The 12,524-nt window shown below is 42.2% G+C and overlaps 2 protein-coding genes and 1 pseudogene across 2 annotated transcripts; all 3 read left to right on the top strand.

Annotated features, from left to right (window-relative positions):
• Positions 1 to 748: 748 nt before the first annotated feature.
• LOC139469779 (tripartite motif-containing protein 2-like) lies at positions 749 to 4,873 on the top strand. Its single transcript, XM_071252071.1, has 3 exons — positions 749 to 871; positions 1,782 to 2,079; positions 3,141 to 4,873. The coding sequence occupies exons 2-3, from the start codon at positions 1,782 to 1,784 to the stop codon at positions 4,781 to 4,783; spliced, it is 1,941 nt and encodes a 646-aa protein (XP_071108172.1). The 5' UTR covers positions 749 to 871; the 3' UTR covers positions 4,784 to 4,873.
• Positions 4,873 to 6,454, top strand: LOC139467434 (uncharacterized; annotated as a pseudogene).
• A 2,664-nt stretch (positions 6,455 to 9,118) lies between these two features.
• On the top strand, positions 9,119 to 12,161 carry LOC139469778 (tripartite motif-containing protein 2-like). The gene is made up of 3 exons (XM_071252070.1): positions 9,119 to 9,169; positions 9,612 to 9,909; positions 10,444 to 12,161. Exons 2-3 carry the CDS (start codon positions 9,612 to 9,614, stop codon positions 12,090 to 12,092), a joined length of 1,947 nt encoding a protein of 648 aa, XP_071108171.1. The 5' UTR covers positions 9,119 to 9,169; the 3' UTR covers positions 12,093 to 12,161.
• The last annotated feature ends 363 nt before the right edge of the window (positions 12,162 to 12,524 follow it).

Here is a 12,524-nt window from a genome sequence, read left to right as displayed (position 1 = left end):
AAATATTAATGTTTCCGGTGCATCTCTTGCTTATGCTTCAGTGAATTGACAGCTTATAACATACCGAGCTCGTTTTCCAATGATATAGCATGCAAGATGTATATAGAAATATGGACAGTGACACTGAGGAAACTCAACAGTGTTTTAACCCTATTCCTTTCCGATATAGTGAATGTGGTGAACTGTTTTAATAAGAAAATTACTTAACCTGTACTTCACCATTGAAATACATATCTAGACCTGTCCTTTCACACACCGTTTTTGCAATAGGTAGCATGATTAAGTGTACTAAAAATTATTAATCAATTCTTAGCAGTTGACCAACGGAATTACTATAAAATGTGTGTTCGTCCCTCAACCCTAATCACACTACATGATTATTAAAAAGTTCCAACACAAATATACATGTATGCAAAGGGCCCTGGGTCTGAAGTAATAAAAGCCCTTTGATGACAAAAGCAAGCTTGAAACAGTGCAGAGAGAATAAACCACGAATAAACTATGCTGTTCCTCGTAGTTTTTTTTCCTCCCTGTAATGTTTTATTGTAGACAAACAGCTCCCTCTCGTCTTTTATTTCTTAAATATTGCAATGTGTTGATATCTCACCCGCCTATGGCAATCACTCTAGATCTTGATTCGATCCAAGGACCTACGTTGTTGTCAGCACTGATACTTTACAAATAACCGCAAGTCGAGGTTTCACAGTTACCTCCCTTGTATGTTATGCGGAAGAGGCAGGTAGACCCACGTGTGTACCTCGGCGGGAGTTGGTTATTTCACGACCTCCAGGACAGTAGGTGAAGCTGACAGTGCACATGATAAAGGAGCATTAAACGTCAACTAGCAGCATATAGTATCAGCTGGTATAAGGTTTGTGTTTCTTAAATACTTATTTTGTCTTTTGAACAAGCCTATTCATGACCCTTTAAACTAAGAGAAAAGAGAAATTAGGAATTGTAGGGCGAGATTCTGTTTCGTATTCTGAGATGCAAAGTATGTTGATACACTTTATGTCTTACTGTTTAACTGTCTTACTGATTTGAGTTAGTTTTACAGCTGTCTAACATATTTTAGTTTATTATTTCAGGTGAACGAAGTTGTTCGTCCTTCATGAAATATTGCCGCAATAAAAGCATGTATCTTTGCCCCCGACACTAACCTTCACAGTTACCTCCCTTGTATCGTGACAGTGCGAGCATTGTCTGTTATTCAGGGACATTGGACTGTGCTGGCAAGTTTTAAAATGTAGCTTTTAACAATAATTGGAAGTTCTGTTGAAAGAATGTAGTCCATACATGCACTACCTGGATGGCCATTTCGGCGCCTCCTCTAATTGGAATAATGGCTGGAATGTGATATAAGCAGCGCAACACCGTCTCTACCGTCTCTACAACAATATACACTGCTATCAATTTATCTATTTAGGTACACTTTGTGTGTACAACTATCTTGCATAGGTACTGGTTATCAATTTTAAACACACAGTGCCAGTATGTAAATGTTTCAGCAGCAGCTATGTACATACGTGTACAGTGTATCTCCCTTCATGGTTTTCTACTGGAAACTCTCACACCATACTTCCAGTAATTTTATTCTGTTATTTTAGGTGCAAAATATTAATCTGTAAATACATGTGTCCAAATAAATCGAGAGTTAAATGCTAAAATCGTATTAGCTTTTAATTGCCATTGTTATATTTCGAGCTGAGCAACTAAAGGATCTCCTGAAAATGTAAAAAGTGATTCAGCCAGATCTCATATTATAATGTTTTGTTTTACAGATGGCGACGTCACGAGCTGAGAAAGTGACGGAATTCCTCACCTGTGTGATCTGCCAGGAACTGTATACAGACCCCTGTACACTGAGGTGTGATCACACATTCTGCAGGAAATGTGTCACTGCATACCTCCAAACCAGACCAGATACTGTACAGTCCAAGACGATCCCCTGTCCCTGCTGTCGACAAGATACCAATGTCGCCCATCCCAGCCGGCCAGTGGAGGAGTGGGCGGGGCAGATCAAACCCAGCATCATCATACAGGGGCTGATTGACACACAAGCGGGACCTTCTACTGAAGGTAAATACAAGCGACAAAACCCTTTCCATATACATAAGGAATCTCTTCCGAAAACAGAGTCGATTGTAGGATTCCGACTATATCATGAGCATGAGTTTATGAATCACCATTACATAGTGATGATACAAGGTGAGCCGCATCGGTGGCACCCGACATAAACACATGCAAAGGCATACACTGCTTACATCCAAACCAGACCACATGCTGTTCGGTCCAAGACAATCCCCTGTGCCTTCTGTCGACAAGGTACCAAGGTCCCCGACCCCAGCAGGCCAGGGAGGAATGGGCGGGGCAGGTCAAACCCAGCATCATTATACAGGGGCTGATTGACAGACAAGCAGAAAATATTTTTGAAGGTTAGACACACCCGCAATTTAACATAACTTTTAAGTATGCGAACTCCACAATGCAACAACATCGCACGTGTTTTAGCTTTTGTGTACATGCGTTATATGGATGCATTTGTTAAAGAATGAAATTACAGTTACTATGTTAGATACATGTTATTGGTATTGTCATCACTAACTGCGTACGCAAGTCTTCATGTTTTCCCACGCCCATTTGGGGGTTTGTTTTTGCTGTTTAACGCCACACTCAGCAATATTCCAGCTGTATGACGACGGTCTGTAATTAATCGAGTCTGTACCACACAATCCAGTGAGTGATATCATGAGCACCAATCCACGCAATTGGGATGCAATGACATGCATCAAGCAAGTCAGCAAGTCTGACCACCAGATCCCCTTAGTCGCCTCTTACGACAAGCATGGGTTGCTGAAGACCTATTATGCTGCCCTGGATCTTCACGGGTCCCCACGCCAAATAACGATATCTATTGGATTACCAATAATGGCTAACAGTGATAAGCGTCGTTTGTTCCCCCATGCGAGGTACACCCAACCAATACATTACATTTTATATGAATGATGTGATAAGCTCTGTGATAGTGAGTTCGAATTCCAGATTGTATGTAGTATCATGTACGAATAACATGCAATGATGGTGTTTGTATTTACATTCATATATGTGTACAAATATATGCCAAATTGTTTCTTTTACAGACACAGGTGCTAAATGGTGCAAATTATGTGACCATCTAGGGGAGACAACTCCAGCGATCTCCTGGTGTCCAGACTGTGAAGTTACCCTCTGTGAAAGGTGTGTCAAGATGCATCGCGCTAGTCCCTCATCTCGTGATCATGTACCGTGTGACCTGTCTGGAGATATCAAGGTGATGAAGAGACGAAAGGTCATGTGTCAAGAACACAAGGATGAGCAAGTCAAATATCTCTGTAAAGACTGCAACAAGTCACTGTGTCAGTCCTGCTGTGTGGTCTACCACAGGAAATGTGATTCTGTCGTCACAATCAATTCACAAGTGGCTAGAATGAAATCGGACTTAGCTTTGCGAATTGACATCCTACGGACAAAATGTCATGGCAAACGCAATAGAATAGAGAGACATCAATTCCAAATAGATAAAATTAAAGACGACAAAGTGGCAGTAAAAGAGCAGGTTAATCTGATAGCTCATAAGGCCATAGAGTACATCCGACAGAAGGAAAAGAAGCTGTTCGATGAATTAGATGAAATAACAGAAAAACACATCATTCAGACTCATGCTGATGTAAAGCTTGACGAGATTGAGATGCAAATGTTCAGACAACATTGTGAGTTCATTGACCAGGCCTTGGTATCGAACTGTGAGATGGACATATATGACGCCTATCAGGCCTGGGAGTCGGGGGCTGTAGAGTTGGGGGATGTCAAGGACACAGACACAGCAGACACACAGAGAATAGATGACATCAGGTTTACACCTGACACTGACAACGTCCAGCACATCCTAGATGACCTACAACTTGGGGAGATTGACGTCACATATGGAGATAGACTGAAGTGTTCACCAGTGTTGTTCCATACCCTTGATGCGACCTCAGTGAATGACAAGGGGATACCTAGAATGCTTGGTGTCACAGCACTTTATGTAGATGGGATGCAGACAATTGTTGTCACAGACTACACCAACACGTGTGTGAAATCTTTATTCACGAGAAACAAACAAGCATGTCAAAGTAGACTCTTCCTGGGTGACTCTCCACGTGGTCTAACACGGTTGAAGGAGAAGCAAGTGATGGTGACTGTCCCTGGATCCCGCCATATTTTAACAGTAGAAGTGACCCCTGACCTGGTGCTGCTCTCTACCCTAACAACAAGAAAGAAGTACTCCAGTCTCTCTGTTCTGGGTCCTTCATCCCTGGCAGCAGGTAGTATAACCTGTGTTGATATCATGGACATGGCGGGACACGTGCTGAGGTCAGTCACTACACACAACAATAAGACACTGTTTACCTTCCCCTGGTACATGTGTGTCAACTCCAAGGGCAACATACTCGTGTCTGACTGGGGGAAGAAGTCCGTGACATGTGTGACGTCAGATGGGGATGTCGTGTGGAGATACGCCCCTACCGGAGATAGGGCACTCAGAAAGCCTACTGGTATCTTAACAACCAGCACAGGAGATATCATATTTATAGACCAGTTCACTGGGACCGTTATACAGCTAACCGAGACAGGGGAATATGTCAGCAATGTCCTCACATCACTGGATGGAATCAACCAGCCATTGAGTCTCTGCATTGACACAAATGACTCTGTTCTTGTTACTTGTGAAGAGCAAATCTATACATTTATCCTTACATAGCGTGGGAGTGAATATCGATTGAAGGGTTTGTCAGATTTAGTTCTTTCGATTCTTGGTGGCGTGTGAGGGTGATAGGGAACAAACGGAAAATGTGCAGTGAGAATAATTGTTCATTTCCATATTCATAAGAAATCTCTGTCAAAAGTAGAGTCGATTAATATTGTTCAACTATATTATGAGTATGCTTCCATGATTCACCGTTATATTGGGATGATATCAATTGCTCGCGAACAGGTGAGCGTATCCTGCCCAGTCGGTGGCATCCGTCACAAGCACGAGCAAAGGTCAAATGTTTGAACTGAAAAATGCGGGAACTGGTAGATATCTAAATAGGGAATTGCATCGGACAGCATTTTTATCCCAACCACAAAGTTGGACGTGGATACAGAAACGGAGTTCGTCCGTCTCTATTAAGTTAGAGAAATAACATGTTACGCACTGATCTTTAATGAGTTCGCAAATTGGAATTTGTTGTTCCACACACTTGATGCGACCTCAGAGGATGACGAAGGGATACCTAGTATGCCTGGTGTCACAGCACTTTATGTAGATGGCATACAGACAATTGTTGTTACGTACTACACCAACAAGTGTGTGAAATCTTTCTACAACAGAAACGATCAACCATGTCAAAGTAGACTTCCCCTGGATAACTCTCCATTTGGTCTTACACGGTTGAATGAGAAAGAGGTGATAGTTGCTGTCCCTGGCTCACGGAAGATTCTAACAGCAGAGGTGTTTCCGGACCTGGTACTGAACTCAACTATCACAACAACCAAGGGCAACGCCAGTCTCGTTGTTCTGGGTCCTTCATCTCTGGCAGCAGGTACTTGGGACTGTCTTGATATTCTGGACATGACAGGACAAGTGCTAAGGTCAGTCACTACACACCACAACGAAACACTGTTTGCCTACCCCGCCTATATGTGTGTCAACAACGAGGGCAACATACTCTTGTCTGACTGGTGGAAGAAGTCTGTCACATGTTTGACGTCAGATGGGGATGTTGTGTGAAGATACGCCTCTACCGGAGATAGGGCTCTCCGTAAACCTACTGGTATCTTAACAACCAACACAGGAGATATCATGTTTGTAGACAACATCGCCGTGACTATTATACAGCTAACCGAGACAGGGGAATATGTCAGCGATGTCCTCACATCACAGGATGGCATCAATCAGCCAATTAGTCTGTGCATTGACAAACATGACTCAGTTCTTGTAACTGGTGGCGGGGAAATCAAGACATTTATTTTCACATAGTATGTGAATGTATATTGATGAAGGGCATTGTCGGATTGAGTTATCACATCTCGGGATGATGTGTAAGGATGAAAGGGAGGGGATGACGGGGGAGAACAACATGTATTAAGATGCACATTGTTATGTCTCAGCTGCATATGGGCGGCCTGTGTGACACCATATGGAACTTGAACGACATACAAATAAGCGTAGACACGGTTGGCCCAGTGGTAGGAAGCATTCCTGTGTGCTGTGAAGAGTTGCGTTCCTTCTCCGAGCCAGGAAACAGCTTCTCATGGGTATAAGGCCCAAATCACTTGTAACAATAAAATGTTTTGCAATTATCAATTCATTTTCGAAGCTTAAATCAATACTGTTATGCGAAGGTCATGTTTACATGTAAGAGTTGAGATGATATTTTAAATATGTGATGGGTATTAAATGTTTACATTTCTATCAATAATTTGCTGTTGTGTTTGTCAGTTTTGATTCATATATATATATATATATATATATATATATATATATATATATATATATATATATATACATATATTCATTTTCTTGTAGACAGATAATAGCACAAAGATTTCAAATGAACACCAGATCCACTTGTACATGTGTCTGAATCATGGAGTGAGTGAGTGAGAAAGTGAGTGAGTATTGTTTTACGCCGTGTATAGCAATATTCCAGCAATATCATGGCGGGGGACACCAGAAATTGGCTTCACGCATTGTACCCATGTCGGCAATCGAACCCGGGTCTTCGGCGTGACGAGAGAAAGCTTTAATCACTAGGCTACCCTACTGCCCCTCTGAATCATGGAAATCACTTAACCACTTATATGTGATAGTTGGTGTACATCGATTGCTGTTGCAGTGCTGTGTTAGGATGGCTACACGTTTTGTCATTTCGTTCCCGCGATACAGCATACATGTATTTACGGCACAGTTGAAGGTGTCCACAATGGCTGTGTTGGACTTCTGCTGTAATCCAGTTAATAGGAAACGAATACCAATCAAAGCTATCTGCCCCAAATCGATTTACCACTTCATCAGATGGATACAAAACGAGAACTGTTCTACAGACATACACAAGTAGGTAGCTGAGGTCAAATAGGGAGAACCGCCTCCGTGGTCTAGTGGTAGAGCGACTGTTAAGAGAGCGGAAGGTCCGGGGTTTGATCCAAAAGACGTGAAAAGACTGTACTTGTTGTTACCCTGCCTGGCGCTCGACTTTCAGAAAGTAGACTGTGTTGGAGTGGGGAGTTTTGGAGTGGGGTGTTCATGTTAAACTGCAGCAGTGAGATAGCACTATGAAATCGACATAAGTCCAGACCAGTACAAGCAGCCACACACACACACATTTGTGCATGTTGTGCAATAATCTTGGACGCGACGTTAAACCCCATTTCATCTCATCTCACCGTTAAGGGAGAACAGAGTAGACCAATAACAAGTTGAAGTCCTTACATCATGTATCTCTCCGATCAGCTAACTTGGTTTGTCAAAACCATACCTCATCCATGGTAAACGTCTAAGACCTGCTTCACTTTGTGTTTTCACCACACATCAAGCTGTCACATCATGATATAACTGCAATAGTGTTTAGAGCACTGTCAAATCCACCTCACCCACTCGTTCACTTGATGAATATAGGCTACTGAGTAACGAAGTTTTTTTCTAAAACACACTTTGACTTTGTTTAACGATGCATTATTTACAATATAATGTGCTTCTAAACCCAATGTCTCTAGGTACAGGATGGAGAGGAATATAATTTTAATTTATTCGTGACAGAAGATCCCCTGAAATGCCGATGAACACCAAATCAACAAGACTTCTTTCAGTGATAAGTTGTGTAAATTGACGTCCATTATTACTTTGAGGGAGCATTAGTTTGGCAAAACCGAAACAACATGGACAGCCATTCGTTTTCGAGAAATTTGGAAATACTTTGGCTTTGATGAACATTAATTTTCCGTGAATGCGACGATAATGACAGCAGGACCAATCTTGTATAAATACATGTTCAGCTCATGGTTTCATCTATATACCTTCATGGATACAGGTAGATGTGGGAACTGGCCTTGTCAATTTCACCTCATGTCATATATGCCTGTAAATATAATAGATCCATGTTAATTTGCAGTGGTGTAATTTATGTCATCGCTTTTGGTGAAGATCATCCACCCAACACAAAAGAAGGAAGTCATTCTACTCTGAGTCACAATGCACATATACAGCTTGTATACCATAACTTTAAAAGATGCTTATATCCTTATACACGTATATGTTCAGCTGGATGCAGGTCTAGCACATGTACTACTTTGGTGCAACTCACGAGCACGAGTATTTGTTTTTGTGAAATATTAATGTTTCTGGTGCATCTCTTGCTCATGCTTCAGTGAATTGACAGCTTATAACATACCGAGCTCGCCTTCCAATCATATAAGATGCAAGATGTATATAGAATTATGGACAGTGAATCTGAGGACACTCAACAGTGTTTTAACCCTATTCCTTTCCGCAATAGTGATTGTGGTGAACTGTTTTAATAAGAAAATTACTTAACCTATACTTCACCGTTGAAATACATATCCAGACCCTTTTTGCAATAGGTAGCATGATTAAGCGCGCTAAACATGATTAATGAATTCTTATCAGTTGACTAACTAGATTACTATTAATATGTGTGTTCGTCCCTCAACCATAATCACATTACATGATTATAAAACGTTCAAACACAAATATACATGTATGCTAAGGGCCCTGGGTCTGAAGTAATAAAAGCCATTTAATGACACAAGCAAGCTTGAACCAGTGCAGAGAGAATAAACCACGAATAAACTATGCTGTCCCTCGTGGTTTATTTTTCGCCCTGTAGTGTTTTATTGTACGACAAATAACTCCCCCTCGTCGTTTATTTTTTGAATATTGCAATGTGTCGATATCTCACCCACCTATGGCAATCACCCTTCATTCGATCCAAAAACCTACGTTGTCGTCAGCACTGATACTTTATCAATCACCGCAAGTGGAGGTTTCACAGTTACCTCCCTTGTATGTTATGCGGAAGAGGCAGGTAGACCCAGGTGTGTACCTCGGCGGGAGTTGGTTATTTCAAGACCTCCAGGACAGTAGGTGAAGCTGACAGTGCACACGATAAAGGATTATATTCGTCAACTAGCATTATACAGTATAAACCTGCAGCGTTACACGTCTCTACCGGGATACCTCAATATACACTGCTGTCAATTTCACTGTTTGGGTACACCTTGCGGGTATACCTACCTTGTACAGGTACTGGTTATCAATTTTAAACACACAGTGCCGGTATGTTAATGTTACCTCAGCAGCTATGTGCGACAGTGTATCTTCCTTCATATTTTTTTACTGGAAACTCTCACACCACAGTTTTTTACTATTATGCAAAATATCAATCTGTAGTTATGTATGTAAACATGTATTAGGTTTTCACTGTCATACTCATATTTCAAGCTTAAATAACTACTAAAGGATCTCCTGAAAGTGTAAAAAGTGATTCAGCCAGATCTCATACAATCCTCCTTTTTTTGTTTTACAGATGGCGACGTCACAGGCCGAGACAGTGATGGAATTCCTCACCTGTGTGATCTGCCAGGAACTGTACACAGACCCTTGTACACTGAGGTGTGATCACACATTTTGCAGGAAATGTGTCACTGAATACATCCAAACCAGACCAGATGCTGTACAGTCCAAGACGATCCCCTGTGCCTTCTGTCGACAATATACCAGGGTTCCCCACCCCAGCCGGCCTGTGGAGGAGTGGGCAGGGCAGATCAAGCCCAGCATCATTATACAGGGGCTGATTGACACACAAGCTGGAGCTACTACTGAAGGTAAGACACACCCACAACCTCAGAGCAGTTTTAAGGATAGGAACTTCATAGTGCCACCACAACGTATGTGTCTAAGCTTCTGTGTACATATGTTATATGGATGTATTTGTTGGCGAATGAAATTACAGTTACTATTTTAGATGTATGTCATAAAGCGTGTCATTGTCGTACTCACTACTTACTACACAAGGCTCAATTTATTCCCACGCCAAGTATCGATGTCTATTGGACTACCTTCTACAACGATGGCTACCACTCATAGGCTTCGTTTGTTCCCCAGGCCAAGTACAGCCAACCAATACATATCAGTTCATATGAATGACGTACGTCTGCGCTCTGTACGTCATGCATGTTGGGGTACATTAGCCAACTCGTACAATTCCCTGCTATTGTTGTATCACCCAACTCCCATGATAGTGAGTTCGAATTACAGATCGGGCCTGATTATATGTGGTGTCATGTACGTTTTAAGGTGCAATGGAAGATGTTTGTATTTACATTGAAATAAGTGTACAATAGATTTTTCCTTCACAGACACAGGTGCTAAATGTTGCACATTATGTGACCAGCTAGGGGAGACAACTCCAGCGATCTCCTGGTGTCCAGACTGTGAAGTTACTCTCTGTGAAAGGTGTGTCAAGATGCATCGTGCTAGTCCCTCATCTCGTGACCACGTACCGTGTGACCTGTCTGGAGATATCAAGGTGATGAAGAGACGAAAGGTCATGTGTCAAGAACACAAGGATGAGCAAGTCAAATATCTCTGTAAAGACTGCAACATGACACTGTGTCAGTCCTGCTGTGTGGTCTACCACAGGAAATGTGAGTCTGTCGTCACAATCAATTCACAAGTGGCAAGAATGAAATCGGAATTAGCTTTGCGATGTGACATCTTACGGACAAAATGTGACAGCAAAGGCAATAGAATAGAGAGACATCAATTCAAAATAGATAAAATTAAAGACGACAAAGTGGCAGTAAGAGAGCAGGTTAATCTTATAGCCAATAAGGCCATAGAGTACATCCGACAGAAGGAAAATAAGTTGTTAGATGAATTAAATGAAATAACAGAAAAACATATCATTCAGACTCATGCTGATGTAAAGCTTGACGAGATTGAGATGCAGATGTACAAACAACATTGTGAGTTCATTGACCAGGTCTTGATATCGGACTGTGAGATGGACCTGTATGACGCGTATCAGGCCTGGGAGTCGGGGGCTGTAGAGTTGGGGGATGTCAGGGACACAGACACAGCAGACACACACAGAATAGATGACATCAGGTTTACACCTGACACTGACAACGTCCAGCACATCCTAGATGACCTACAGCTGGGGAAGATTGACCTGAGATATGGAGATGGACCTGGTCTGAAGTGTTCACCAGTGTTGTTCCATACACTTGATGCGACCTCAGAGGATGACGAGGGGATACCTGGTATGCCTGGCGTCAGAGAACTTAATGTAGATGGGATGCAGACAATTGTTGTTACAGACTACACCAACACGTGTGTGAAATCTTTCTTCACGAGAAACAATCGATCATGTCAAAGTAGACTCACCCTGGATGACTCTCCATGGGGTGTTACACAGTTGAAGGAGAAGCAGGTGATGGTTGCTGTCCCCGCATCCCGTCATATTGTAACAGTAGAAGTGACCCCTGACCTGGTGCTGCTCTCAACCATCACAACAAGCAAGGGGTACTACAGTCTCGCTGTTCTGAGTCCTTCTTCTCTAGCAGCAGGTGGTTGGGGCGGTGTTGATATCCTGGACATGGGGGGACACGTGCTGAGGTCAGTCACTACACACAACAAGGAGACACTGTTTACCTTACCGTCCTACATGAGTGTTAACACCAAGGGCAACATACTCGTGTCTGATTGGAAGAAGAAGTCTGTGACATGTTTGACGTCAGATGGGGACGTCGTGTGGAGATACGCCCCCACGGGAGATATGGCACTCCATCAGCCTTCTGGTATCTTTACAACCAACACTGGAGATGTCATGTTTATAGACCAGCTGGCCGAGGCTATTATACAACTAAGCGAGACAGGGGAATATGTCAGCGATGTCATCACATCACAGGATGGCATGAGCCAGCCATTGAGTCTCTGCATTAACAAATATGACTCAGTTCTTGTTACTTGTGGAAGGGAAATCAAAACATTTATTCTTATATAGCATGGGAGTGAATATCGATGGAAGGCTTTGTCAGATTTAGTTCTTTCGTCTCTGGATGGCGTGTGAGGGTGATAGGGAATAAATTGTAAATGTGCAGTGAGAATAATAGTTCATTGTAAAAAGATGCACATTCTTATGTCTAATGATAAAATGTGACAACCCCCTTTCCATATTCATAAGGAATTTCTGTCAAAAGTAGAGTCGATTAATATTGTTCGATTCTGACGATATTATGAGTATGCTTCCATGAATCACCGTTATATTGGGATGATACCAATTGCTCGCGAACAGGTGAGCGTATTCTGCCCCATCGGTGGCATCCGTCACAAGCACGAGCAAATGTCAAATGTTTCAACTGAAAAACGCGGGAACTGGTAGAAATCTAAATAGGGCATTGCATCGGACATAATTTTTATCCCCCGCCACGAAGTG

This window comes from Haliotis cracherodii, unplaced genomic scaffold (assembly GCF_022045235.1).
Source record: "Haliotis cracherodii isolate W230 unplaced genomic scaffold, xgHalCrac1.p SCAF_2, whole genome shotgun sequence".
Lineage (NCBI taxonomy): Eukaryota > Metazoa > Mollusca > Gastropoda > Lepetellida > Haliotidae > Haliotis > Haliotis cracherodii.
This window is presented reverse-complemented; position numbering and strand designations above follow the sequence as displayed.

Excerpts from the sequence above, each read along its gene's own strand:
- LOC139469778 (XM_071252070.1), top strand. The coding sequence starts at position 9,612 with ATGGCGACGTCACAGGCCGAGACAGTGATGGAATTCCTCACCTGTGTG. Across the intron at positions 9,910-10,443 it reads AGCTGGAGCTACTACTGAAG|ACACAGGTGCTAAATGTTGC; the intron begins GTAAGACACACC and ends TTTCCTTCACAG.
- LOC139469779 (XM_071252071.1), top strand. The coding sequence starts at position 1,782 with ATGGCGACGTCACGAGCTGAGAAAGTGACGGAATTCCTCACCTGTGTG. Across the intron at positions 2,080-3,140 it reads AGCGGGACCTTCTACTGAAG|ACACAGGTGCTAAATGGTGC; the intron begins GTAAATACAAGC and ends TTTCTTTTACAG.